Source organism: Eptesicus fuscus, chromosome 4 (genome assembly GCF_027574615.1).
Source record: "Eptesicus fuscus isolate TK198812 chromosome 4, DD_ASM_mEF_20220401, whole genome shotgun sequence".
Taxonomy (NCBI): Eukaryota; Metazoa; Chordata; class Mammalia; order Chiroptera; family Vespertilionidae; genus Eptesicus; species Eptesicus fuscus.
Window position 1 is genome coordinate 285,747 of NC_072476.1, and position 27,946 is coordinate 313,692.

Consider the following 27,946-nt stretch of genomic DNA (forward strand, 5'->3'; position numbering starts at 1 on the left):
AAAATCAGAGGAGCTGTAAAAGCCTGAGGTACTGAGACACGGGCGCGCGCATGCGGGGAGGACAGAGCCGGAGAGGACGGGGCGGCTGAGTGCCTGGCTGGCGTTCTCTAGCGGGAAGGAGATAAAAGCTCCAGACTGTGCTGAACCCCAGTTCCTACTGCACTGAACCCCAGTTCCGGGCGAGACCCTGGGGACCCAGGCTCATGCTGGGGGAATCTGGGCTGTAAGGTGGAAACTCAGGGGAGCGGCGAAAGTCAGAGGTCCTGAGGCATGCACGTGAATGCGTGCAGAGGACGGACTGTTGCCTGTGCCGCTGAATTGCCTTAGCGGGAAGGAGACTAAAGCTCCGGACTGCGCTGAACCCCAGTTCCAACTGCACTGAACCCCAGTTCCGGGCGAGAATCTGGGAATCCACATTCATTGGGGGAGAGACTAGACTGTTTGGCAGCAGGCGAAACTCGAGGGTGCCTTTCTCTCAGAGGTGTTTGCAGGGAGTACAGAGGGACACTGAGGGACACTGAGACCCAGGAACCTCACAGGGCGGGGCTGACGGGAAGCCAAGGCTGTAGGCTCCACCCTGAAACTCCGCCCAATCCTAGCTGAGCACAGAGGCTTTTCCATTTTGCAAGTCTAGTCAAACAAGGCTGTCTCCCAGAGTAGAATGCGGAGACAAAGAAACAGGTCACAAACCAAACAAATGGAGGAAAACAAACGACTGGAGATAGAGTTCAAAACCACGGTTATAGGGTTTTTCAAGAATTTCCTAGAAAAGGCCGATAAATTTAGCGAGACTCTCGAGGATATGAGAGACCCTCGAGGATATGGAAAAGGACCAACTAGAAATTAAGCATATACTGACTGAAATAAAAAGTATTATACAGACACCCAACAGCAAACTAGAGGAATGCAAGAATCAAATCAAAGATTTAAAATACAAAGAAGCAAAAATCACTCAACTGGAAAAGCTAAAAGAAAAAAGAATCCAAAAATTTGAAGCCTCTGGGACAACTTCAAGCGTACCAACATCAGAATTATGGGGGTGCCAGAAGAAGAGAGAGAGCAAGATACTGAAAACCTATTTGAAGAAATAATGACTGAAAACTTCCCCCACCTGGTGAAAGAAATGGACTTACGAGTCCAGGAAACGCAGAGAACCCCAAACAAAAGGAATCCAAAGAGGACCACACCAAGACACATCATAATTAAAATGCCAAGAGCAAAAGACAAAGAGAGAATATTAAAAGCAGCAAGAGAAAAACAGTTAATTACTTACAAGGGAGCACCCATACAATTGTCAGCTGATTTCTCAACAGAAACTATGCAGGCCAGACGGGAGTGGCAAGAAATAGTCAAAGTGATGAATAGCAAGAACCTACAACCAAGGGTACTCTACCCAGCAAAGCTATCATTCAGAATTGAAGGTCAGATAAAGAGCTTCACAGATAAGAAAAAGCTAAAGGAGTTCATCAACACCAAACCAGTATTATATGAAATGCTGAAAGGTATTCTTTAAGAAGAGGAAGAAGAAGAAAAAGGTAAAGATAAAAATTATGAACAACAAATACATATCTATCAACAAATGAATCTAAAAATCAAGTGAATTAAAAATCTGATATACAGAATAAACTGGTGAATATAATTGAACCAGGGCATAGAAAGAGAGTGGACTGACAACTCTCAGGGGGAAAGGGGTGTGGGGGGTGCGGGAAGAGACTGGACAAAAATCGTACACCTATGGATGAGGACAGTGGAGGTAAGGGAAGAGGATGGGATGGGAACCAGGTGGAGGGGAGCTATGGGGAGAAAAAAAGGAACAACTGTAATAATCTGTACAATAAAGATTTATTTTTTAAAAAAAGAATGGTAATCATCACTAATCTTCAGAGAAATGCAAATTAAATTGACAATGAGGTATCACCTCACACCTGCCAGAATGGCTACCATCAAGTCAACAAAGGACAAGTGCTGGAGAGGATGCAAAGAAAAGGGAACCCTCGTGCACTGCTGGTAGGAATGCAGATTGGTGCAGCCACTGTGGAAAACAGTATGGAATTTCCTCAAAAAATTACAAATGGAACTGCCCTTTGACCCAGTGATCTAGGAATATATCCTAAGAGACGCAAAATACCAACCAGAAAGAATGTATGCCCCTATGTTCATAGCAGCACAATGTACAACAGCTCAGACCTGGACACAGCCCATTTCTTTTTTGTAAGCCTAACAGCCTCGCAGCTGTGGGCCCACGGTGGGAGCCCTCCTTACTGGTGGGAGCTGGTGAGACAGCGAGGATTGAGCTAGGAGACAGTCTAGAAGCACTAGGTTTTGATTCAGAATCTGAGCGTTTTCTTTCTGAAACCATGCCACATCCTTTAAATTAAATAAAATGTATAAACAATTAATATTCAATAATGCAGTGATTATAAAATAAATATTGGGCTTTTTGTGGAAATAGAAAAATCCATCCTAAAATTCACTTGGAATTTCAAAGAATCCCAAATGGCCAAAACAATCTTGGAAAAGGAACAAAACTGGAGGACTCACTCTCCCTGATTTCAAACTTATTCCAAAGCTACAATCACCAAAACAGTGTGGTAGTGGCAGAAAGACAGACATTCGGATCAGCAGAATAGAACTGAAAGCCCAGAAATAAACTCTCACACATATGGTCAAATGGTGCCAAGACCATTCAATGGGAAACATTAGTCTTTTCAATAAGTGGTGCTGGGAAAACTGGATGTCCCCATGCCAAAGAATGAGCTGGGCCCTTAGTAAAACCATATACAAAAATGAACTAAAAAATGGATCAAGAACCTAAATTTAAGACCAAAACAGTTAAATGCTTAGAAGAAAACATGGGACAAAGTTCATGGCTCTGGATTTGGCAGTGATTTCTTGTATATGAACCAAAGGCACAGGTAACAACAACAACAAAAAAAAGTGGGCAAGTTGGACTTTATGAAAACATAAAAATTTTGTCTATCATAATACACTACCCACCACTGCAGGAGGTCTCTGGGCTTATGCACCCTGCAACATCTCAGAACTGCTCTCCTTTTTAAGGCTGGATTAATATCCAGAATATACAGAGAACTCCCAAAATGCAACAACAAAGAAAATCTTTATAAAATAAGCAAAGGACTTGAAAATACATTTATTCCAAGAAAATATATGAATGGCCGACAAGTACATGAAAATATTTTCAACATCACCAAGCATTAGGAAAGGTCATGGAGAGGAAAAATCACCTCACATCCATGTAAAACAAAAAGCAGCAAAATACTATTGGCGCACATGTATTTGGTACGGCCACTGCGGAAGACAGTATGGAGGTCCTCAAAATTAAAATAGGACTATGACAGGACCCGGTGACTCCCCTTCTGGGTATGCATACACAATAATTAAAAGAAGGTCTCAGAGAGGCATTCGTACACACAGGTTCATAGCAGCTTCACTCACAATAGCTAACATGTGGAAGCAACCCAAGATCCCATTAATAGATGAATAAGCAACATGTAATCATCTATACTAATAAAAGCCTAGGTGGCCCTCGCGTCCTTGTGTGACAGCCTCACGTCATCACAAGATGGCCACTCCTGCGTCGTCACAAGATGGCCGCAACAAGATGGCCTATAGGAGAAGGCAGTTGGAGGCCATCGGGGCCGGCAAGGGAGGGTAGTTGGGGGTGATTGGTCCCACAGGGAATCAGGCCTAAACCGGCAGTCAGATATCCCCCGAGGGGTCCCAGATTGGAGAGGGCGCAGGCCGGGCTGAGGGACCGCCCCCCTCCCCCCATGCACAGATTTCGTTTACTGGGCCTCTAGTATATATATAAGATGGTAAATTATTCAGCCTTAAAAAGGAGAGCAGTTCTGAGATGCTGCAGGGTGCATAAGCCCAGAGACCTCCTGCTCAGTGACAGAGCCTCGTCACAAAAGGACAACCACTGTGTGACTCCACTCAGGTGCGGTTCTTGGGAGAGTCAGAATCATACAGACAGAAAATGCAATGGCAGTTGGCGGGGGCTGGGGGCTGGAGAATGGTAGTTAGTGTTTCATAGGAACAGAGTTTCCATTTTGCAAGAAGAAAAGGCCATGGGGATGGACAGTGGTGATGGCTACACAACACTAGGAATGCCTTTAATGCCACTGCACTGCACACTTACAATGACTGAGCTGGTATGTTTTATGTTATGTACATTTCACCAGAAGAAAAGAAAAGGGGAAAGAGATGAGTTCAAGTGGGTTTTGATTTTGTTGACGTTGATAATTCCCCTGAAAGGCCACTTTTCTCTATTTAGAGATGACCTATATAGTTAGGTAGAGAATGGATAATGAAAACAGCCCAGGATAAAAACCAAGCAACTATGAAAAGGCTCTTCAAAGAATACAAAGGAGAGGTTTGTTGTTTCTCCCAGATTTCTGGCAGAAAGAAGAGACCCCAAGAAGGGGCTCTGTGCTCAGAGGAGGCAGGCGCTTCCCCGGTTAGGCTGCTGGCAGGCTGGCGGGCGTGGGCAGGACAATTTTATGTGTGTGTGAAAGATCGCTTGACATTCTTATCCTTAGCTTCCCTTTCTTGCTCTTGAATGTTACAGCTGAATGGAAAGACGTGTTTTAGTCTTTCATTGTGCAACAGGTCTCATGGCGACTTGTTAAAAAGGATGCTCTGACAGCAGACAGATCTGCGTGGATCCTAAGGTCTGTCTGGTGACTGATGACTTCGTTGGATTATTTAGCTGCCGAACCGCGGTTCCCTGTCTGTAAATGGAATAATAATGGTTCCTGCCTATGCAGATTGGGTCAGATGGTCAGTGCACAGCCAGTATTAGCTATTGTCACTGTCGTTGTGGAGTAACTGGTTCTGTTTTCCTTGCTAGGGAATCTTGTTAAAGCCTGCGAGTATTCCCCTTGTCCTGCGCAGGCCCCAAGCAGGCCCCAGCCCCAGGGCTTTGCACCTGCTGTTTGTTCCTTGTGTCTGCAGCTGTCCTCCTGGTCTCCCTTTCTAAAATACTTTCCAAAATAGCACTCTCTTCACTCGCTGCACTACCCTCTTGCAGGCTGTGTTTTCTGCCTGTCACTTACCTTACATTGATACTCACTTATCTACTGCCCGTCACCCTGACTTTCAGAAGGGGGCCATGAGGGTAAGGCTGCTTGACTTGTTCATCCTGTACCCCCAGCTCTCTGGCACACATCAGGCACTTTGTCAATATTTTGGTGAATAAGTGAATCCCTTAAAGGTTCTCTCTAGTGAGGCATTTGAAAATGAACACCAAACTGTATTGTTCATTTTATAACTCCTTCCTGGGGACTTACGTGGGCACTCAAACACGGACTTTTGTGGGGGGGTCGCTTGTGCACCAGGATCCTCACCCTGCAGCTGTGCTTGTTAAACTCCCAGAGATGACACTTGAAAAAAGGTCTGTTCAGAGTGTCACTGGCCTTTGTCATAGTGCGAAGGAGCTTGGGCTGTGGGAAACGTCCCCACGCCGCGTGGCAGTGGAAGGGGCGCCGTGGGAGAAGGAAGGGCAGGCCACGTCCGAGATCAGGTGGCAAAGGCTCTGCAGTTTCCATCTCTCCCTCTTCCTCTGGGAAACCAGCTGCCACAGCATGGACAGCCCTCCAGAGACACCTCCATGAGAAAACCAGGCCTCCAGCCCGGAGCCGTGAGGGAGTCCCACTCCATCCGGCCACGCTCCCCCCGCCCCCCGGCCACTGCCCACTTGCACCTTGATCGTGACCTCATGCAAGACCCCGAGCCCGAGTCCCCCAGCCCACTGCATCTCGACTCCTGACCCTCAGAAAATGTCCACGATAATAAGTGCTTATTGGTTACGATGACAAATTTGCGGGTTCATTTACGAAGCGGCAGTGGAGATTCTTAGGGACTCTGGCTACTGTAAAGAGAGTTGAAGAGACTGTTAGGAGCTGAAGTACAGTGGAAGCAGGAAGAAGCTATTATAATAGCTACACTTGCCTCTCAAATTGTGGTGGTAACCAGGGGCGTCATCTTCATGGGACAACTGGTTGGAAATGCACTATCTAGACCTCACCCCAGGCCCACTGAGCAGGGTTCCGGGGAGTCTTCCCTGGAGTTACAGACAAGGTGGGGCCAGGCTGTGGTGGTGGGGTCAGGCTGTGGAGGGTGGGGTGGCGAGGCCAGGATGTGGAGAGAGGGGTCAGAGTCAGGGGTCAGGGCCAGGCTGTGGACGGAGGGGGCAGGGGTGGGGGCGGGGCCAGGCTGTGGAGGGAGGGGCCAGGGGTGAGGGTGGGGCCAGGCTGCTGTTTGAATCCAGCTTACAAGCCCCAGGACCTTCCCTGTGCTACTGAATTTTCCCAGCTCAGTCCCCTTTCCTGTGAGTTGGAGGTAATAGAGGTGCTGCCCTCAGGTAGGTGTGGTGGTATCGATGATGGACGTCAGTGCTCAGCACAGCGCCTGGCACAGGTGAAGGCCTCACAAGTGCTAGCTGCTTGTTGACTTGATCAGATCCGTGCACTTTCTTCCCTAAGAATATATTTCTGATCATTTCCTGATACTTTTTCTTAATATTGTTATTCCTTGTCAAAGAAATTGCTGTTTTTCAAAATGTCTTCAAGCTAATCAGAAAGACCTTTGTCTGTCCCAGCGTGATTCCAGCCGTGTCCCAAATGCAGGCACCTGGATTCTATCAGCAGTTCTCAGGGAATTCTCAGGGCATGGCGGGGGGCGGTAGGAGGGGGGGCAAAGTAGGCCATGGCACTATAAATAGTGCGTTTGGGCTGTGAGGGGCTGGGCTTCCCTGCCAGGCCCTGCTCCTGCCCCCACCGGGCCCTGTGCTTGTTTAAATGTATTCAGGTTATAGCTGTAAGTGATTTTCCTGATTCTGCCCAGAAAATGTTTTGGCAACTTGCCAGACTGCCTGTAAAGCCCCCCTTTTATTTGCTCAGTCACAACATATCCCAAATATATGGCAAAAGCTGATAAATCTAACTCCCAGGTGTAAGTGGGAAAACTGCATGTCAGCACGACCAGCTGCAGAGTCCGTAGGGCCCAGCGTAAAATAACTGCACAGCCCCTTGTTCACACTTCTAAAGAGTTTCTAGCTGTGACATCAGAGCATGAAACGAGGGTGTGGACTGTGTTCATAGCAGCACAGTTCACCATAGCTAAGACCTGGAAACAGCCCAAGTGCCCATCAGCAGATGAGTGGATAAAAAGCTGTGGTACATTTACACCATGGAATACTATGCAGCAGTAAAAAGAAAGATCTCCTACCCTTTGAGACAGCATGGAGGGACCTGGAGCGTATCATGCTAAGTGAAATAAGTCAGTCAGAGAAAGACAAGTATCACATGATCTCACTCATATGTGGAATCTAGTGAACAAAATAAACTGAAGAACAAAACAGATCCAGAGACATAGAAGCATGGAGCAGAGTGCAGGATCTCAGAGGGAAGGGGGGGTGGGGGTAGGTAATCAGCCAAAGACCTTGTATGCATGTATGCATCACCCATGGACACAGACAATAGGGTGCTGAAGGCCTGGGGTGCAGGTGCGGGCTGGAGGGGTCAATGGTGGTGGGGGGGGGGGGGGACATGTAATACTTTCAACAATAAAGAATTATCCTAATATATAAAAAGCCAGGGGCCGTCACGACCTAAATGACCAGACAGGTGACCAAACAGCAGGCTGCGCACGCAGCAGGCTTGGGTGGGCAGGGACTTGTGGCAGCGGGGACGGGAGTGGGGGAGGCAGGCCTGGCAGAAGGCGGCCTGTACTCCCCACATGGTGGAGGTGGTGGCTGTGAGCGCTCCTGATGGCCCACAAGCACTGCTTCAGCTCGGCCCGCAGGCTCCGCTTGGCACCACTCACAGCTGCCGCCACATGCTGTGGTATAAAACACATTGTGTAAGTTAACAGAGGTGCAGGCACCACCTCCATGCTACACCCCCACTTCCCTCAGTCCCACCAGCCCTGAGGCGCCCTCCCTGAGCTGTTTCCAGCAAGGCCGTGGGAAGATCCTACCCTCAGAGCGCACCTGGCTCCGGAGGAGGCAGACAGCACTGCATGCCCCGGACCTGGGAGGACCCCAGCAACAGAGGTAGCACAGGCCCCAGCGACAAGGCGGCTGTGGTGGCAGCGGCCCCTGTGACTGATGGCTTGCTGGCCATCTGTGGAGCCCTCTCAGCTGGCCGCCCTCGTCCTCACCCTCCCTGCTGGCTGATCCCGGTGCAGCCTCCTGGCCCAGAAGGTGTGTGATTGCAGGGACAGCCACCTTGGCGGGCCAGATTGACGCCCTCCTGGCCGCGCCATGTGGATCTGCGAGGGTGCAGGCGCAGGCCTCGGTGCACACATCCTCCCCCCCCACCCCCACTTGGCGTGTGAAGGTCCTCCAGCGTGCTGTCACTCACATGCGCCCGCTACAGTCCCGGACTACTGCGCGCGCACATTCCCCCCACCCCTCCTCCACACTTCCGTCAGCCCCAGCATGCCTACATCCCCCACAGGACAAGCGCACATCCCCTCCAGCACGCTCACATCCTTTGGAGAGTGCCTGGGTGTTCTGGGTGCTGAGGGTGGTGCCTGTGAGATGACAGAGAGAGGGCGGAGTGGTGACGCCCTGTTCCCATGGAGGCCAGTGCGGCGAGGAGATCGCCTCTGTGCGGCTAATGCAGGTGCTGAGGCGGGAGCAGGTGTGGACAGACACACCTGGTGGGCGCTGGCGGCCCTCGCTGAGATGCCTTTGGTCAGTGTTCGGGATCGGGAGCCCAGAGGAGGCGAGGAGCTCCGTGCTCTCAGTGAAATGTCGGGGTAACTGCAGAGGAGGAATGTGCACTTTGGGTGCCGGCGCCCACGAGCGAAGGCCGCCCTGACTGAGCCTCGCTCGCTAGGGGCCTAGCGCGCTCCTGCCGGGCAGCGGGTGACAGGACGTGCTTTTCCGAGTTAATGAGAGAAAACATTGACTCTCCCGCTGCCCTAGAAGGTGGAAAACGGAGTGGGGAGACATGGGGAGTGAGCGAGGTTCCCTGTCTGGGGGTTTCTAACCCGCCGTTGGTTCCTTTCACCCAAAATGTGTACACACTTTGAATACCTACTAATTCCAATGGGTTTAAGCATGAAAAGAAAGAAACAACAATGGAGCTGTCATCTGTTAAAAGTGCAGTTGGACATCCCCCCAGGTGTCCCGGATTGGAGAGGGTACAGGTTGGGCTGAGGGACGCTCCACCCCATGCACAAATTTTGTGCACCGGGCCCCCTAGTTTAAAATAAAAAGAAAAAACAAGGGTGTGGCCCTGCATCTGAGCCCCTAGCAGCTGGCCTGACCAAGGTCCAACTGTCCTGTAGTCTTTCTTTTTAAAAAAAAAAATATTTTATTGATTTTTTACAGAGAGGAAGAGAGAGGGATAGAGAGTCAGAAACATCGATGAGAGAGAAACATCGACCAGCTGCCTCTTGCACACCCCCTACTGGGGATGTGCCCTCAACCAAGGTACATGCCCTTGACCGGAATCGAACCTGGGACCCTTGAGTCCGCAGGCCGACGCTCTATCCACTGAGCCAAACCTGTTTCGGCTGTAGTCTTTCTTTAAAGGGCTAACCAGTGCCCTTCAGGCAAAGTTTATGTGTAAACTGCTAAATCTTAGTGACTTAAAACCAAAAGAATGGACTATTTCCCACGATTCTGTGGGTTAGCTGCTGGCTCCTCCCTGACTCACTTGCAGAGCTGCACTCAGTGGTGACAAGGGGTGTGGGGTAGGGGGGACTGGAAGGTTAAATTCGCCGCACCCCTGTACCCCCTGCATCGGGCCTGGTGCTGGCTCCTGACTGAGGCCTGCAGGGTTCCACATGCTCTAATCCTGCAGTAGCCAGACTCGCCGTCTTCCATGATGGAAGGAACATTCCAGGGGACAGCAATGGAAGCTCCCAGTCTTGAAGCCGGACTCTGGAATCTGCTCCGAGGCTCACCTAGGTGCTGAGCCGGGCATACATTCCCCCACATGATGAGGAGAGCAGCAGAGCTGTCCAGGGGCAGGGCCCGGGAGCCGGGATTGCCGGGCTCAGCATCAGGCTGCTCACATGTACTAGGCTGCATCCCAGCTCTGGGGAGCCTGGTAGCGCACAGGTTGCTGGCCATACCCCTAGAGTATCTGGATCAGGAGGCCGGGGCGTGTAGTTCTCAGGCAATGCTGACGCTGCCAGTGTGGGGACTGTGCTTTGAGCCACCAGTGGAGGCATTAAGTGTCCAGAGCAGTGGCTCTTGCCCTTGACTGTACACTGGAAACATCTGGGCAGCTGTAACCACATAAATGTCAGTTCTGGGTACTCATGCAAGGAAGAGGTCAAAGCATTGTGCGGTGCTATGGTCTTTGGCATAGCAAACTGGCCTGTAATTTAACCCTATAAATCATTGCAAAGTTCACTGAATACCTTCCATGCTTTTGCAACTTAGTCATCCCCTGATGAGTTGGGTAAGCAAGTACCAAGAAAAGTTGGAGGAACTTTATCTCAATTGTCACCAAGTGAGCTACTGGGGGAAATTCCATTTTTCCAAGTCATACTGTGATATGGCTTTATTATTAAAGGGACTTAGTAAAAAAAAAAAGGCATGGCTTCCTGGGAGAGGCCTGTCTAGCTCTGCTCTGGGGAGACCCACTGGAAGGCGGCTGCCTCCTGAGTGCAGAGCCTTGATTCGGACTCCCAGGACCTGCGGCGATCACTTGGCACCTAGCGAGGAGTGGGTCTAAGCCGTCAGTCAGACATCCCCCAAGGGCTCTGGGACTGCAAGAGGGCGCAGGCCGGGCTGAGGTACCTGCTCCCCCCCCCCCCCCCCCCCCCCCCGCCCCGTGCCCCCTGTGCACGGCCTCTAGTTTGAAATGAAATCAAGAACAATAAAGGGTTTCTGGTCCCGACCAATCCAACACAGAAGGATATGGGGTAGAGAAGGAAAGTCCTCGCACCCATTTCCTCCCTCCATGATAAACCCACACTCTGTGTGCCCTTCCAGGCTTTCAAGATAAACCAAGTGTAAAGAAAGAACCTGACTGTAACGAGGCACAGCCAGCTTGCTGACTACAGTCAGTGCCACCTTCCTTTAGTAACTAGGAGCTCCTCCGGTCTGTTCTGTTGAGGGTGTCAGTGTCACAGTGCAGACGAAGGGTTTTGTGGCCTTGAGTCCCTGATACAGAAAAGCCTGTGGGAAAGTTGTGTATGATCTTGTTTAGCCCCGAGGAGGAATGTTGAGGGTACCTACTCCTATGAGCATGAGACTTTCAGAACTACAGAAAAAACACTGATTTGTAATAGAAAGATTCTGGTGATTACCTTATGTTCTATGACATTCATATAGGGCTGCTTTTACTCTGAAATTTGCATAATTATATATTTTATAAGTAATTTTTATTTTAACATTTTTATTGATTTCAGAGAGGAAGGGAGAGGGGGAGAGAGAGAAACATCAATGATGAGAATCATTGATGGGCTGCCTCCTGCACAACCCCTGCTGGGGATCGAGCATGTAACCCTGGCATGTGCCCTTGACCAGAACCAAACCTGGGACCCTTCAGTCATGCTTTTATATTGAGTGCGTGTTGAAATGACATTTCGGATCTTTTAGCTTAAATAAAATATATTCTTGAATATAAAGCCAGCAGCTTGTTTTAACGTTTAAGAGGAAACTGCAAGGAAATCTGAAACTGCATATGTGGCCCCATCATATTTCCGTCCCCACCTCCGTTAGAATTGCAAAGCCTCACACTTTACTTGTGCTCACACTTTATGTAAACTTTAGAGCAGAGATGGCTCATTGGAGCTGGAAGCTGTCAGATCGGTTTGTAGGGTCCCACGGGGGGCTAACAAGCTGAGTTCACCCAAGCGAAGGAGACTAACGCTTTGGGGGGATTCAGGTTCAAGGGGAACTCGTGCTTTGGGGGGTTTTCAGGTTCAAGGGGGACTCACGCTTTGGGGGGTTTTCAGGTTTAAGGGGGACTCACGCTTTGGGGGGTTTTCAGGTTCAAGGGGAACTCGTGCTTTGGGGGTTTCAGGTTCAAGGGGGACTCGTGCTTTGGGAGGTTTTCAGGTTCAAGGGGGACTCAAGCTTTGGGGGGTTTTCAGGTTCAAGGGGGACTCACGCTTTGGGGGGTTTTCAGGTTCAAGGGGGACTCATGCTTTGGGGGGATTCAGATTCAAGGGGAACTCGCACTTTGGGGGGTTCAGGTTCAAGGGGAACTCACGCTTTGGGGGAATTCAGGTTCAAGGGGGACTCGTGCTTTGGGGGGTTCAGGTTCAAGGGGAACTCACGCTTTGGGGGTTTTTCAGGTTCGCTGTGATCCTGAGATCCAGGAGCTGCGTCAGTGGCAGAAGAAGCTGCGTGAGGACAAGCACATCCGCGAGCGGGTCAGACTCTTCTGGGCCAAGCAAGAGCAGAAAGGTGGGCTGTGGAGCAGAGGCAAGGCCTCATCTCCAGAGACTCTGACTTGCTGCTTTGGGATGGGCCCCGGGCACCCGGGCACCCGGGCACCATGTGAATGCTGAGGTTCCTGGGTCTGACGGGCAGCAGGATGCACACTGAGGAGGAGCTGGGCCCCAGTTGCTTTGTGCCCTTTGCTACGTGGGCAGGAGGAGAGGCCCGCTCATCGTGAGTGCACTTGCTGTTTGTTGTGCTATTTGTCTTCACTGCTAGTGTGAGCTCCATGAGGACAAGACTTTCTCTAGTCCAGTACCTGCCACAAAGTGGGCCCAAATGAGTACTGGCTGAATGAGTGAGTGAGTGAGTAAGTGAATGAGGGAGTGAATGAGTGAGTGAATGAGTGAATGAGTGAATGAGTGAACAGGTGAAGGAGTGAGAGTGAGTAAATGAGTGAGTGAATGAGTGAATGAATGAGTGAACAGGTGAATGAGTGAGAGTGAGTGAATGAGTGAGTGAATGAGTGAATGAGTGAACAGGTGAAGGAGTGAGAGTGAGTGAATGAGTGAGTGAATGAGTGAGTGAGTGAGTGAATGAGTGAGGGAGTGAATGAGTGAATGAGTGAACAGGTGAAGGAGTAAATGAGTGAGTGAATGAGTGAGTGAATGAGTGAATGAGTGAACAGGTGAAGGAGTGAGAGTGAGTGAATGAGTGAGTGAATGAGTGAATGAGTGAACAGGTGAAGGAGTGAGAGTGAGTGAATGAGTGAGTGAATGAGTGAATGAGTGAACAGGTGAAGGAGTGAGAGTGAGTGAATGAGTGAGTGAATGAGTGAGTGAGTGAATGAGTGAATGAGTGAACAGGTGAAGGAGTGAGAGTGAGTAAATGAGTGAGTGAATGAGTGAGTGAATGAGTGAATGAGTGAACAGGTGAAGGAGTGAGAGTGAGTGAATGAGTGAGTGAATGAGTGAGTGAGTGAGTGAGTGAGTGAATGAGTGAGGGAGTGAATGAGTGAATGAGTGAACAGGTGAAGGAGTGAGTGAGTGAATGAGTGAGTGAGTGAGAGTGAATGAGTGAGTGAGTGAGTGAGTGAATGAGTAAGTGAATGAGTGAGTGAGTGAGTGAGTGAATGAGTGAGTGAATGAGTGAGTGAGTGAGTGAATGAGTGAGTGAGTGAGTGAGTGAATGAGTGAGTGAATGAGTGAGTGAGTGAGTGAATGAGTGAGTGAGTGAATGAGTGAGTGAGTGAGAGTGAATGAGTGAACAGGTGAAGGAGTGAGTGAGTGAGTGAGTGAATGAGTGAACAGGTGAAGGAGTGAGTGAGTGAGTGAGTGAATGAGTGAGTGAGTGAGTGAGTGAACAGGTGAAGGATTGAGTGAGTGAGAGTGAATGAGTGAGTGAATGAGTGAACAGGTGAAGGAGTGAGTGAGTGAGTGAGTGAGTGAATGAGTGAGTGAGTGAATGAGTGAGTGAGTGAGAGTGAATGAGTGAACAGGTGAAGGAGTGAGTGAGTGAGTGAGTGAATGAGTGAACAGGTGAAGGAGTGAGTGAGTGAGTGAATGAGTGAGTGAGTGAGTGAGTGAGTGAACAGGTGAAGGATTGAGTGAGTGAGAGTGAATGAGTGAGTGAATGAGTGAACAGGTGAAGGAGTGAGTGAGTGAGTGAGTGAGTGAATGAGTGAGTGAGTGAGTGAACAGGTGAAGGAGGGAGTGAGTGAGTGAGTGAGTGAGTGAACAGGTGAAGGAGTGAGTGAGTGAGTGAGTGAACGAGTGAGTGAGTGAGTGAGTGAGTGAACAGGTGAAGGAGGGAGTGAGTGAGTGAGTGAGTGAATGAGTGAGTGAGTGAGTGAGTGAACAGGTGAAGGAGGGAGTGAGTGAGTGAGTGAGTGAATTGAGTGAGTGAATGAGTGAGTGAGTGAGTGAGTGAGTGAGTGAATGAGTGAATGAGTGAACAGGTGAAGGAGGGAGTGAGTGAGTGAGTGAATGAGTGAACAGGTGAAGGAGTGAGTGAGTGAGTGAGTGAACGAGTGAGTGAGTGAGTGAGTGAATGAGTGAGTGAGTGAGTGAGTGAACAGGTGAAGGAGGGAGGGAGTGAGTGAGTGAGTGAGTGAGTGAGTGAGTGAGTGAGTGAGTGAGTGAGTGAGTGAGTGAAGGAGTGAGTGAGTGAGTGAGTGAGTGAGTGAATGAGTGAGTGAATGAGTGAGCGAACAGGTGAAGGAGTGAGTGAGTGAGTGAATGAGTGAGTGAGTAAGTGAATGAGTGAACAGGTGAAGGAGTGAGTGAGTGAGTGAGTGAGTGAACAGGTGAAGGAGTGAGTGAGTGAGTGAGTGAGTGAGTGAGTGAGTGAATGAGTGAGCGAACAGGTGAAGGAGTGAGTGAGTGAGTGAGTGAGTGAGTGAGTGAGTGAGTGAGTGAGTGAGTGAACAGGTGAAGGAGTGAGTGAGTGAGTGAACAGGTGAAGGAGTGAGTGAGTGAGTGAGTGAGTGAGTGAATGAGTGAGCGAACAGGTGAAGGAGTGAGTGAGTGAGTGAGTGAGTGAGTGAGTGAGTGAACAGGTGAAGGAGTGAGTGAGTGAGTGAACAGGTGAAGGAGTGAGTGAGTGAGTGAGTGAGTGAGTGAGTGAGTGAACAGGTGAAGGAGTGAGTGAGTGAGTGAACAGGTGAAGGAGTGAGTGAGTGAGTGAGTGAGTGAGTGAGTGAGTGAATGAGTGAGCGAACAGGTGAAGGAGTGAGTGAGTGAGTGAGTGAGTGAGTGAGTGAACAGGTGAAGGAGTGAGTGAGTGAGTGAGTGAGTGAGCGAACAGGTGAAGGAGTGAGTGGAGTGTGAGGCTTCCATGAGTGGCTCACAGCACCGGTGCAGGCATGCGTGTCGGGGCTCTTGTCCGACTGTCCCTTGTTAAGAAGTTTGAGCTGTAACTGACCACGCAACTGCGTTTCAGGCCGGGGAGGGCAACAAGCATGCTTCTCCCTGTTGTGCTTACTCTTGTGAGTTGGCTGGCTCTGGTTGGCTGATGGAGGGCGTGTGCCATGTGGCAGGGAGCGGACAGTGAGTGCCCAGCAGCCAGGGCAGAGCACGCATTCTTCTCCTGACCCAGACAAGAGGACACCCAGCAGGACGGGGTTCAGTAGCACCCTAAACACGTCCCCAGATCTGCAGGGCGTGAGGAGGGCAGTCTGCACGCCTGATGAATCAGCCAGGTGGTCGTGGAATCCCGTCACCTTCATCTGGGGACCCGGACCCAGCCGCCTCGTCGTGCCTCGGGTGGCTGTGTGCAGTGGGACTGACACCAGCCTCTGTCTCGGGTGGTTGGTGAAGGTTCAGAGGAGATGATCAGAAGAGGTCCTGGCACATGGTTCTCACATGGGGGTTTGAGAGTGCCATTGAGATACCCATGTACTTTCACATCACAGGGGTTGCTTTCTGCCACCGACTCAGCTCCCTGGGGTCCATGTCAGGACTGGGCTGTCTTTCATCCTGATGCCCCAGGCCTGGCATGGAGCCTGGCACAGAGGCTGGCATGGAGCAGGTAGTCTATGCATACTTGGTGGTTGGATCCCTGGGCTTCAGTCTGCAGATGAAGAAAGGGAGGTCGAGGGACTTGCCCAAGGTCACCCGCCTGGGGGGAGCGCTTCCTGTGCTCAGTGTTCTCACACATGCCTGAGGGGAGAGGCAGACAGGACGCCCTCCGGGTCCCCATCAGACCCCAGGAATCTCCTGAACATGGCATATTCTTGTCCAGTTTCTGGGCATCAGGTTCTTGCTGTTTGTGTCATGTTAACCAAAGCCCCCATGTAGGAGCAGGGGACCACCTGCCACTAAGCGTCCCATTGGGTGTCCCCACGCTGAGTCATTTGTCAAGCTCACGCACTACAGTTACTTCCAGTTTTGAGCCTTAGGAATCTGGTTGCTAGTGTGGAGATTGAGAGAAGTCCCCAGCCAGGGTGGCACTGTGGTTAGATCCACAGACCTCTGATGAAGCCATTTGAAAATGAATGGAAACATATGTTAGTCCTTCTTTAGATTTGCAAAAAAAAGACAGGCAGAGCCCGGCGGGCGTGGCTCAGTGGTTGAGCATTGACCTATGAACCAAGAGGTCTCAGTTTGATTCCTGGTCTGGGCACATACATGCCTGGTTGCAGGCTTGATCCCTAGTAGCGGGTGTGCAGGAGGCAGCTGATCAATGATCCTCTCTCATCATTGTTTCTCTCTCCCTCTCCGAAATCAATAAAAATACATTTATTTTTTTAAAAAGACAAGCAGAGTGCTGACAAATAAAAATGGCATTTTTTAACTTCATTTAGAAATCCCACAAACCCATATGTGTGCAAACCCAGCAAACAAACACTGTTCTCCTGGGGAAGCATTTATTCAGACTGCACTCTGTACTAATATGAATAAACTCGCCACGTTCATTGCCTGGGCAGCCGTGGTGCAGCCAGGAGGCTAAGGGGCCCAGCGCCAGCTGTTGGGTGGTTGTAGTCATTTATAACCCGTCTCATGTTACTCAGAGTTAGAGGCACCCCAAACAGGGTTTTCTTTTAGGACAGAGGCTGGTGACATTATCCTTGTGTCTCTATCTATCAGGACAGTTGCAGGAATTATTTTAAAATGTTTGTGACAAGAATTGCCGCTAATATAATCCCAAAGACGATACCTAATGCATTTTTGAGATGCCATCAAAAGTACCTTCTGAGTTACTAGCATGTCTTTAGCTTCATATAGTCAATAATAGTTTTCCTTTGTGCTCTGTTAACGGACTATCCATATTTAATTGGAAATCTAGTAAGAGGAGGAAGAAAGAAACCATAGAGTGTTCCCATAACATCAGATTTTGTGTGTGTGTGTGTGTGTGTGTATTATTTATTCGTGTACCAATACTCTTTAAATGACTTTATCATGTCGTCTTGATATTTTAAAGAAAGAGGGTGAAGGTAGCTGACCTGTCAAAGAAAACAGATGGTTTACTTTTATTTGTTTACCTGTTTATTCTCTACCTCCTTCCTAAAGTGGTTTGTAGTTGCTTATTTTTAGTATATGTGGTAATTAGGTTAAGGAAAAAATTAAGTAGGGAAAAGATAGAGCCACTAAATGAAGTAAACAAAATACTTAATCCAAGGCCTACACTGGTGGATTGTAGATTTCTTACAGACAAAGCAGAGAGGGAGTAGGGGCTGTCACATAACCTACAGTGTCCATAAGAAAGGAGGGTAGGCCAGTGGCCCTGGCCATTCCTCACTGTGTGTGATGTGCATGGGGGTCTCAGCAGTGTTCCTACGTCACAGAGAAGCACGGGTGAGCGGTAGGCCCACACGGTGAAGGCAGCATACTGACTCTGAGGGCTGCTCCCTCAGGAAAACCCTGTGATGCAGTAGGAACCATCCTTCCCCAACCAGAACACGGGCTCCTTCCAGCAGCACGTGCTGGGGGAGGGGAGCCAGGAAAACCTGGAGGGATTGGGGTGGGGGAGGACCAGAGAAATTCTTTCCCTGATTTTAAATCTAGAATTTTAAGTGTAGATTCTAATGACAGAGCTTAACTACTAGGATTGGGTTTTAAGGGTGGTTTAAAGCACACACTTCATCCTGGCCACCCCACATCTAGTGCCCTGGGTGCCCTGGGGCACGTAGTGCTTAGATCGGGAAGGGCGTCTGGAGCTGAGGAGTGGCCGCGATTCACACAGCTCAGCCTCGCGTGGGCACCGGCCCAGCGCCGTGTTTCCACGTGACCTCCCGCTGCTCTCAGGGGGTGTTCTCTCTACTGCACAGGCGAAGCCAGGCTGAGACGAACAGGGCTCACGCAGGGTAGCATGGCCAGCAGGGCCAGAACATCTGCCTACTGCCAGGGAACCCAAGGCCACCTCATGCCATGTTGTCCTAGTTAATGTCACCCTGGTGCCAATGGGCGTGCTGGCCCAGGCACAGCTTCCCAACAGGGAGCCAGGACCCAGCGAGGCAGTGCCCACGGGCCAAGGAATCGAGGAGGTTTGGGGATGGTGAGGCTGAGTCCCCAGCCCCAAGGCTGCAGAATCTACCGCCATGTTCCTGGGACAGGAAGCCGGGGCAAGTGAACGATAAGGACCTTCCCTCCCAAGTTTTCTGCCCATCGAGGGATTAGGAACAGCAAGGACTTCACCACAAATAGGACGCTGGGCTCAGAGCACATGGCCCGGGCCTTGGGACGGGGTTCGGGCATTCGCTCTGCCGCAAGTGACTAACACACATGCTCTATCGTCTAACAGCAGTCAGCTCTTCAGTGACTTCTTTTCCAGAGACATCCACTGTCAGCTTATAGCATTTCTCCATCTGTCTACCAACAGCCTACCTAATAAAAGAGTAATATGCAAATTGACCGTACCTTCGCTACACCCACCAGCCATGCCCACCAGCCACGCCCACCAGGAAACCATCCTGCCGGAGGCTTTTCCGGCCTTGGGCACCAGCGGAGAGCCTGTGATGGATCGCAGGCAACTGGGGGTCCGCTCCTGCGAGGGCATCTGCTCCTGTGGTGGATTGCAGGGAGCTGGGGTCCCCTGCCAATGTGCGATGTCTGTGATCACAGGGAGTGTCCCCTTCCCAGGCCTAAAGCTTTGGCCAGAGGCTTTAGGCCTGGGCAGGGCACAGCCGGTGATTGGTGTGAACTATAGAGGAAACACCTTTTCTGACTGCACATTGGCTAAGCTTCCTGTATGTCACTGGTAATATTCTTAGTAACTTGGGTAATAAGAATCCAAAAAGGTGATCTAGGGTTTTTCCACCACACTTCCGGAGAAAAAAACGAAGGTCCGCTGCTGGAGGGCTAAGAAATGTCATATCTTGCCCTAGCCGGTTTGACTCAGTGGATAGAGCCTCAGCCTGCCGACAGCAGGGTCTGGGTTGATTCTGATCAAGGGCATGTACCTAGGTTGCAGGCTACTCCCTGGCTGGGGCCCAGATCAAGGCTCATGCAGGAGGCAACCAATCAAAGTGTTCCTCTCACTTTGATGTTTCTCTCTGTCTTTCCCTTTCTCTTCCACATTCTCTAAAAGTCAATAGAAACATATCCTTAGACAAGGATAAAAAAAAAAAAAAAAAAGAAAGAAATGCATATTCTATGAAAGACACATCTTGAAAATGCCTAAAGAAAGTTGTTGTTTTTTTTGGCGAAGGGACTGGAGTCGTATTGATAAAAACACCTTGGTGGCTGTGGTGACTGGCAGTGGCTGCAGCAGCAGGGTGATGGGGCTGGTGCCTTCCCCTGACCAGCCCGGTTGCCTCCCACAAAGGGAGGCCAGACTGCGTCTTAGGCCCGCTTCCTGTAGGGATCGGGCCTAAGCCATCAGTAGGACATCCCCTGAGGGCTCCCAGTATGTGAGAGGGGGCATGTTGGGCTGAGGGACCCCCCACCCCCAGTGCACGAATTTCGTGCACTGGGCCCCTACTAGAAGTATATTTACACTCACAGGGTGGGGCAAATTAGGTTTAGAGTTGTGAGTATGCAAAACAGTTTATTCTTGTATTATTTGTTAGTTATTATATTATTTTCAATATGAACATCTGTAAACTAAATTTGCCTCACTATATTTATAAACATACAACTATATTACATATAGTTACTGTAACTTCCTTTTTTCTTCACTTGGCAATATATCAGTGACATCTTTTCATGTCAATATATATAAATCTATCTCATCATTTTGTAGATATGCTCTTGGTTATTTATAGAACTATTTCTGTAGGATAAATTCCTAGAAATGGAATTGCTGGGTCAAAGAACATGAACTTATTAAGTTTACACAGTGACCACCATATTGTCATTCAAAAACATTGTACCAATTTACAGGTGATGTCACCAACCAACTTTGGAACTTTCTTTGTGCTTCATTTTCCCTACTGTGAAATGAGAATGGTTATGTCTCAGGGGTAATTAATTAGAAATGAAATCATTGCTTTGATAATACCATGGCTCCTTAAGAAGAAATAATCTGTAAACTGAAGGTGTCACTTCTATTTTAATTTTTCTCTCATACATTCTCCATTATAACCTGCAAGAGAAATTAAAAACTGAATAAAATACGTCTAGCCACTTCATGCCTTTCTATTACTTCCATCAGTTCTATTTTTAAGACTTGCCAGTGGGTGGGGATATTCTATGACATCAACTTTCATATATGTCCTTTCACTTAAAACTTTTCACAGCTAAGACATGCCTTCTGTTGAAATGCTTAAAGATCCCTTACTACTTGGCTGAAATTAAAAAGTAAAAAGAAAGATGATGTCCTTCTATAAATGATCTGCCCCCAAAGTTAGAATTTAAGTTTCTATAAATGGCTTCCAAACGCGTTACCTTTATTACTTTATTTGATTGCTCAGCATTTTTCTTTACAGGTGGATAGATGCAGAATGCTTTCATAGGATCTAGATAAATCTACAAACTTCTGGAAGGGTCATGGAGCCATATTGGATTAAGTTTCTCACTTAAAAACTGTGAAACCTGTATGGTTGCTTAACCTCTCCATGACTCAGTTCATAATAAAATGGAAATACTAATATTAGTAACCAACCATCAAGTTTTGTGAGGATTAAATGACCTGGAATAGTTCCTGACTCATCATAATAAGTGATCAATCAATGTTAACTATTATTAGTCATGTAAAGGTTAAACATATGGTTAATATATGTTGTTATTAAGAATATTAGCTTTGAGAACCAAGATGGCGGCATAGATAAACACCAGTACTCATTGCCTCCCACAACCACATCAAAATTACAACTAATATTCAGAACAACCATCATTCAGAACCACCTGAAAGCTGCCTGAGTGGAAATCCTACAATCAGAGAAGTAAAGAAGAAAGCACACTGAGACTGGTAGGAGGAGCTGGTCTAACACCTACGTGTGGCGTGTTTTTAATCAGAAGGCAGATCACGGCCTTCTGATTAAATATCCTCTGTGGAGGATATTCAGGATTCCAGAGCTGGGAAGAGAAGCCCCCCTAACTTTGGGCTGTGAAAACCAGCAGGGATTGTGGCTGAGTAACACAGAGCTGTTGGAGACGCAGGCAGTCCTTCTTAAAGGGCTGGCACATGAATTCTACAAAGTCCTACCTCCTCTGAGCTCCAGCATCAGGCAGCAGCTTTGGGTGGTCCAGGTACATGCAGGAAAGAATTGGATGATCTGACATCGGGTAAGCAACTAGGGGATGGCAGTGGTGTTTGCAGGGGTCGTTGTTCCTGTGCTGGGACCTCTTGTGTGGCAGAGCTGACTGGCTGCCATATATGAGTCTCCATCAGCCTGTCTCACACTGTCCCTTCCACCCTGGTGATTCCCTGAGACCCCACCCCATCTAACTTGAAGCCCCACCCAAGCTGTTTGCACCGGTTTTTCTATATGAATAGCCCATCCTGGCTCAGGCTTCACACTTTGCTAAAATATTTTAAACAAGCAGCATCCGGAGTCACTATGCCCCAAACCTACCAATAAAAGGCCTAAGACCCGGCACTACCACCAGCCTGCCTTGTTCACAGCTTGGCCTCACCTGGGCACTTTCAAGTCTGATACAAGTAGCAGCCATCTGCAGATCACACTGTAGCTCCTGCCAGGTTGCCAATGCAGTGTCTGACTTTGCACCTCCTGGGAGGCCCCAGCCCCAGTGCACCCGGTGGTCAGTGTCAGATCACACCAGATTACAACTCTACACATCCACAGTGACACACTCAAGGGGCAGACTCAGTGAGCACCAAAGCCCCACTGAAGCAAGTCCTGCTCCATAGGGGTGTTTCCTGCACAGCAGCTCTTCACTGTAGTTGCAGCTGGTTCTCACAGCCCTTTGGCCTGGATGTCAACTCCTCCCATTGACACCAACAGCAACCAAGGCTCAACTACAAGTCTGTGCGCACAGCCCACACAGAGGTGCACCTAGAGTGCCCAGCTCAGGTGCCTGGGGAGGCTGAGCCACTGGGCCCTGCAGAACACCTAGGCCACTCTGCCAATTCCAGGAGACATAGCAGCTCTACCCAAAACATAGTAACAAACACAGGGAAGCAGCCAAAATGTGGAGACAAAGAAACATGTCACAAATGAAAGAACAGAAGAAATTTCCAGAAAGAAATAAATGAAATGGAAGCAAGCAAATTACTGGATATAGAGTTCAAAACCATGGTTATAAGGTTGCTCAAGGATCTTAATGAGAGCTTCAAGAAACTTAGTGAGACTTTCAAGGATCTTAGTGAGAATTTAAAATAGGTGAAAAAGGACCAGTCAGAAATTAAGCATACACTAACTGAAATAAAGAATAATTTACAGGGAATTAACAGTAGACTAGAGGATTCCAAGAATCAAATAAACAATTTGGAATATGAGGAAGCAAAAAACACCCAATAAGAAGAACAAAAGGAAAAAGAATCCAAAAATATGAAGATAGTGTAAGGAGCCTCTGGGGCACCTTCAAGTGTACCAACACTTGCGTTATGGGTGTTCCAGAAGGAGAAGAGAGAGAGTGAGGTACTGAAAACCTATTTGAAGAAATAATGACAGAAAGCTTCCCCCACCTGGTGAAAGAAATAGACTTACAAGTCCAGGAAGTGCAGAGAGTCCCAAATAAGAGGAACCCAAAGAGGACCACACCAAGACACATCATAATTAAAATTCCAAAGGTTAAAAACAAAGAGAGAATCTTAAAAGCAGCAAGAGAAAAGCAGTTAGTTACCTACAAGGAAGCTCCCATACAACTGTCAGTTGATTTCTCAACAGAAACCTTGCAGGCCAGAAGGGAGTGGCAAGAAATATTCAAAGTGATGAATAGCAAGGACCTACAACCAAGATTACCAAGCAAAGTTATTCAGAATTGAAGGTCAGATAAAGAGCTTCACAGACAAGAAAAAGCTAAAGGAGTTCACCACCACCAAACCAGTATTATATGAAATGTTGAAGGGTGTTCTTTGTTTTTTAAAAATGTTGGTTCAATTAAACAGTTGTTTCTTTCTCTTTTTTTAAAAAATATATTTTTACTAGAGGTCTGGTGCACCAATTCGTGCATGGGTGTGGTCCCTGGCCAGCGATCGGTGCCGATCGAGGCTGGCCAGCCGTGGGGAGGAACTGCGGGATGTTGGCCAGCCATGGGAAGTAGGCTGTGGGAACGCACTGACTATCAGAGGGCAGCTCCTGCATTGAGCGTCTGCCCCCTAATGGTCAGTGCTCATCATAGCAACCAGTTCCAGTTGTTCAGTTGACTGGTCGCTTAGGCTTTTATGTATATAGATTGATTTCAGAGAGGAAGAAAAGGGAGAAAGAGAAATAGAAACATCAATGATGAGAATCATTGATTAGCTGCCTCCTGCATGCCCCACACTGGGGATTAAGCCTGCAACCCAGGCATGTGCCCCTGACCAGAATCGAACTTGGTACCCTTCAGTCCATAGGCCGACACTCTATCCACTGAGCCAAACCGGCTAGGGCTTGAAGGGTGTTCTTTAGGAAAAGAAAAAAAGAAGAAAATGATCAATAATATGAACAATAAAATGGCAATAAATAAACATCTATCAAGAATTGAATCTAAAAATCAAATAAACGAACAAGAATCTAATGAACAAAATAAACTGATGACTAAAATACAATCAGATGCATGAAAACATAGAACAGACTAACAAACCTCAGAGGGAAGAGGGGAAGGGTGTGAGGAGAGATTAATCAAATATCTTATGTGCATACTAGTATATGCATTACTCTGTATGTACACAGACAACAGGGTAGTGAAGGCCTGGGCTGAGGTGGGATCTGGGTGGAGGACAATGGGGGACAGGGAAGAGGGACATCTGTAATACTCTCAACAATAAAGATATTTAGAAAATGTGCCTGCTGCCATGGCCGGTTTGCTAAGTGGTTAGAGCATAACCCTGCCGACTGAAGAGTCATGGGTTCAATTTCCGGTCAAGGGCTCATTCCTTGGTGACAGATTTCCCAGCCCCGGTAGGGATGGGTGTGGGAGGCAGCCAATAGTTGTGTTTCTCTCAGTTCGAAGTTTCTCTCTCTTTCTCTCTCTCCCCCTCCTACCCCCCGTCCACTCTCTATAGAAATCAGTGGGAAAATATCCTTGGGTGAGGATTAAAAGAAAGAAAGAATACTGGCTTTGGCTTGGCCAGGTGGCTCAGCTGCAGGTTCAGTTCTCGGGTGGTTTCGTACAGGAGGCAACCGATCAATGTTTCCTCTCTCTCTCTCTCTCTCTCTCTCTCTCTCTCTTTCTGTGAATATCAATAAACATATCCTCAGGTGAGGATTAAAAAACAAAAGCACATTGGCTTTGGGGTCTGACTGAAAGGGAGTCCTGCTTCTTACCTGTGGTCTTGGGTGAGCTGCTCCACCTCGAGGTCTGTCTCTCCCTGGTCACATGGGTGTCACATGGGTGTGGCTGGGGGCTCCTGGGGGGATTAAATGGGATTAAATGCCTTGTATGGTGTTAAACAGACCCCTGGTACAGAGTGGATGATGAATAACTGGTGGCTGGTTTTAGTAATATGTATTTTAAACTGTAAAGAAAAACAAGAGCCCTAACCAGTTTGGCTCAGTGGATGGAGCGTCAGCCTGCAGACTGAAGGGTCCCAGGTTCGATTCCGGTCAAGGGCATGTACCTTGTTTGCGGCACATCCCAGTAGGTGTGCAGGAGGCAGCGGATCGATGTTTCTCTCTCATCGATGTTTCTGGCTCCCTATCCCTCTCCCTTCCTCTCTGTAAAAAATATGTTTAAAAAGAAAGAAAAACAAGAGGAGATGTTTCTTCCAGGGGTCTCCTAGAGCAGTGGCTGTAAATGGGCCTTCAGAAGGACATGCCGTGAGAGCCGGAGGGCATGGTCCGAGTGTCCACTCTTAGCGGGAATGTGCCGAGACCGCGGCAGCAGAACAACAGTGCTGTGGCCTCGCTGTGGGACCCGGTGCCAGCCATTCCTGATGCTCTTCCCATGATGCAGTTTCATTTGGGCTAGAACCAGGGATCTGAGTTTCTGGTCCAAATCTGCAGTTTCCCAGCTCGATGGGCCTCGTGCTCTCCTTGGTGAGAGAGAAAGCCCTGTCAGGGCCGCGGCCGCTGCGGTGTCCCCTCCGCCTGCACAGGAAACCTGTCGGGGCTGGTCCAGCCTCGGAGAACTGCTGCTGGCGCCCGGTGGCAGCTTCGGTCTGGGCGTTTGATCTCAGCGCGGCGGATGGGGTGTTCTGGGCTTTTGTTGGGAGAGGAGGGGAAGAGTTCGTGGTGAGGGGAAGAGGGAGGTGGACTGGGTACTTGGCCGTTGAGGAGCCTTTGGAAGAATTAGAGGGGGTGTTGAAAGGAGAATTTTGAACCAGGGATGTTGAAAGGAGATTTTGTTTGATCCTGTGTTTGAAGCATATGTTCTAGACCAGCGGTCGCCAACCCGTGGTCCACTGGTGGTCTTTGAGGTCCGAAAGGTTGGCGACCGCTGCTCTAGACGGAGGCTTTCCTATCACGCTTGGTCTGTCACACCCAGGAGTGACTCCTTCTGAAGGACATTGCGGCGAGGCTGGGGGCGGCTCCTGCCCTGTGGCGGCCCGGCCTGCAGAGCCGTGTGCCTGTCCCTTAGTTGCCAAGGAAATCTGCATGTCTGCAGAGATCATGATCCTCCTGAAAGCTCCAATTTATTGAGTGCCTACTAAGCGCCAGGCACCCTACATGTTATTTCCAACCTTCACAGCAGATTTAATAAGTAGAAGCAGTTATTGCGCCCATCCTGCAGGGAGGAGACTGGCTCCAAGGCTGAGCCACATGCCCTGGGCACGGCTGCCGGTGCGGGGCTGAGGTGGGCACGGCTGCCGGGTGCAGGGCTGAGGTGGGCACGGCTGCTGGTGCAGGGCTGAGGTGGGCACGGCTGCCGGGTGCGGGGCTGAGGTGGGTACAGCTGCCGGGTGCGGGGCTGAGAGAGTTCACACTTCCTGCTGCACCCTCTGCTCTCAGGGCCTCTGGGGCTGTGCCCAGCAGGCGGAGGCAGGGGCGGGGGCGGCGGGGGGGGCGGGGCGGGCCGGGCTCATGCTCTCCGGGCGCACCCAGAGCCACACCACAGAGCAGGCGAGGGGCTGGCACTGCCTCGGCGGGCGCCTCGGAGAAGCAGACCGAAGGCCGCGTGGAGTGAGTCCACTTCTGCGAACTGCCCAGGACAGGCTCATCTGCAGGAGCAGAGCATGGGGTGGCGGTGCCGAGGGCTGGGGATGAGGGCTGATAGCTAACGGGTTTTGGGGTGATGGAAATGTAACATTTATTGTAGTGATGGCTGCACCTATTTGTGATTTTACTGAAAACCATTGAAATATGTACTTTAAATAGGTGCATTATTGTGGTATGTGAGTTATATCTTGACAAAGCTGTCACAAAAACAATAAAAATGAAGGCACAGATGATCCTCTACCCATTAGGATGGACACTGTAAACATAGAAAGTAAGTATTGGCAAAGATGTGGAGGAATTGGAGCCCTTGTGCATTGTTGGTGGTAGGGATGTAAAGTGGTGCAGATAAAGTGGTTTCTTTAAAAGTTAAAAATAGAATTACCATATGATCCAGCAATGAGATACTTGTACACACATGTTCATAGCAGTGTGATAGGCAAAAAGTGGAACTAAGCCAAGTGTCCATTAATGGGTGAATGGATAAGGAAACTGTGGCCTGTCCATACAAGGGAATATTATTAAGAAGGAAACTCTGACGTACACTACAACGTGGATGAACTCTGAGGACATTATGTAAGCGAAATAAGCCAGACACAAAAGGACAGATATGTGTGACTCCAGTTGTGTGAGGTGCCTAGAGTGGTCAGGCTGAGGCTGCGGGGCCTGGGAGGAGGGACAGTGGAGAGTGCGATGGGACAGCGTCAGCTCTGCAGGACCAGAAAGCGCGGAGGCGGCGGCTGCACAGTGTGTGCACATGCCCAGTGCCCTGCGCTAGCGATTTAGAAAGGTTCACAGTGAATTGTATTTAACCACAATAAAGAACTGGGAGAAAGCAGTGAAGGCACAGACCCCAAATTACCCCCTGGCTTGTTCCCTCGCCTTCAGGGCTCTGTGGAGTGTCACCTGCTGGAAGCCAATTCCAGCATATCAGCAGGGCTGTATCATCTGGGATGGCTGAAAGGCATTTCCCCAAACCTGACAGCTCAGGACATCTTAATCTGCATGTTATTGCCTTCTGTTGGCCAAACACCTGAACAGCTGTAGGTTATTCCCCAACCTGACAATGCTCTGTAAACCCCGCCTTTTGAAACCCTACCCTTTGAAGTGTATGTCTCCACCTTGCCTAAGACAAATTGTGTTAATAAAAGCACAGGTCCTGAGTCAAGGGGTAGTCTTTAGCTCCTTTAGCCGAAGCTCCTCTGACCCCAATGCCTTTGAAAATTATCTTTCGTCTTTGGACTCCTTATTGAATCTACGCGCAGCCCTTTCCAGATTGGGGGACCTTTCCTAATGCTGGGACAAGAACCCCGGCAATCACCTTCTCAGGGGTCCTCCTGGCCACTTGGCTCCCACCCCTGTGCCCTGCTGTCCCCATCTAGTAGGTGCTCTGCAGGCCAAGTAACAAAGAGCTGACCGTGTCCACACATTTA

At 49.1% G+C, this 27,946-nt stretch overlaps 1 protein-coding gene across 1 annotated transcript in view; it reads left to right on the top strand.

Annotated features, from left to right (window-relative positions):
• IQCK (IQ motif containing K) overlaps positions 1 to 27,946 on the top strand; it is a 113,862-nt gene that overhangs the window by 70,212 nt on the left and 15,704 nt on the right. The window contains exon 8 of the mRNA XM_054714376.1: positions 12,292 to 12,403. Within this exon, the coding sequence (XP_054570351.1) occupies positions 12,292 to 12,403 (112 nt within the window). The remainder of the gene's footprint in view (positions 1 to 12,291; positions 12,404 to 27,946) is intronic.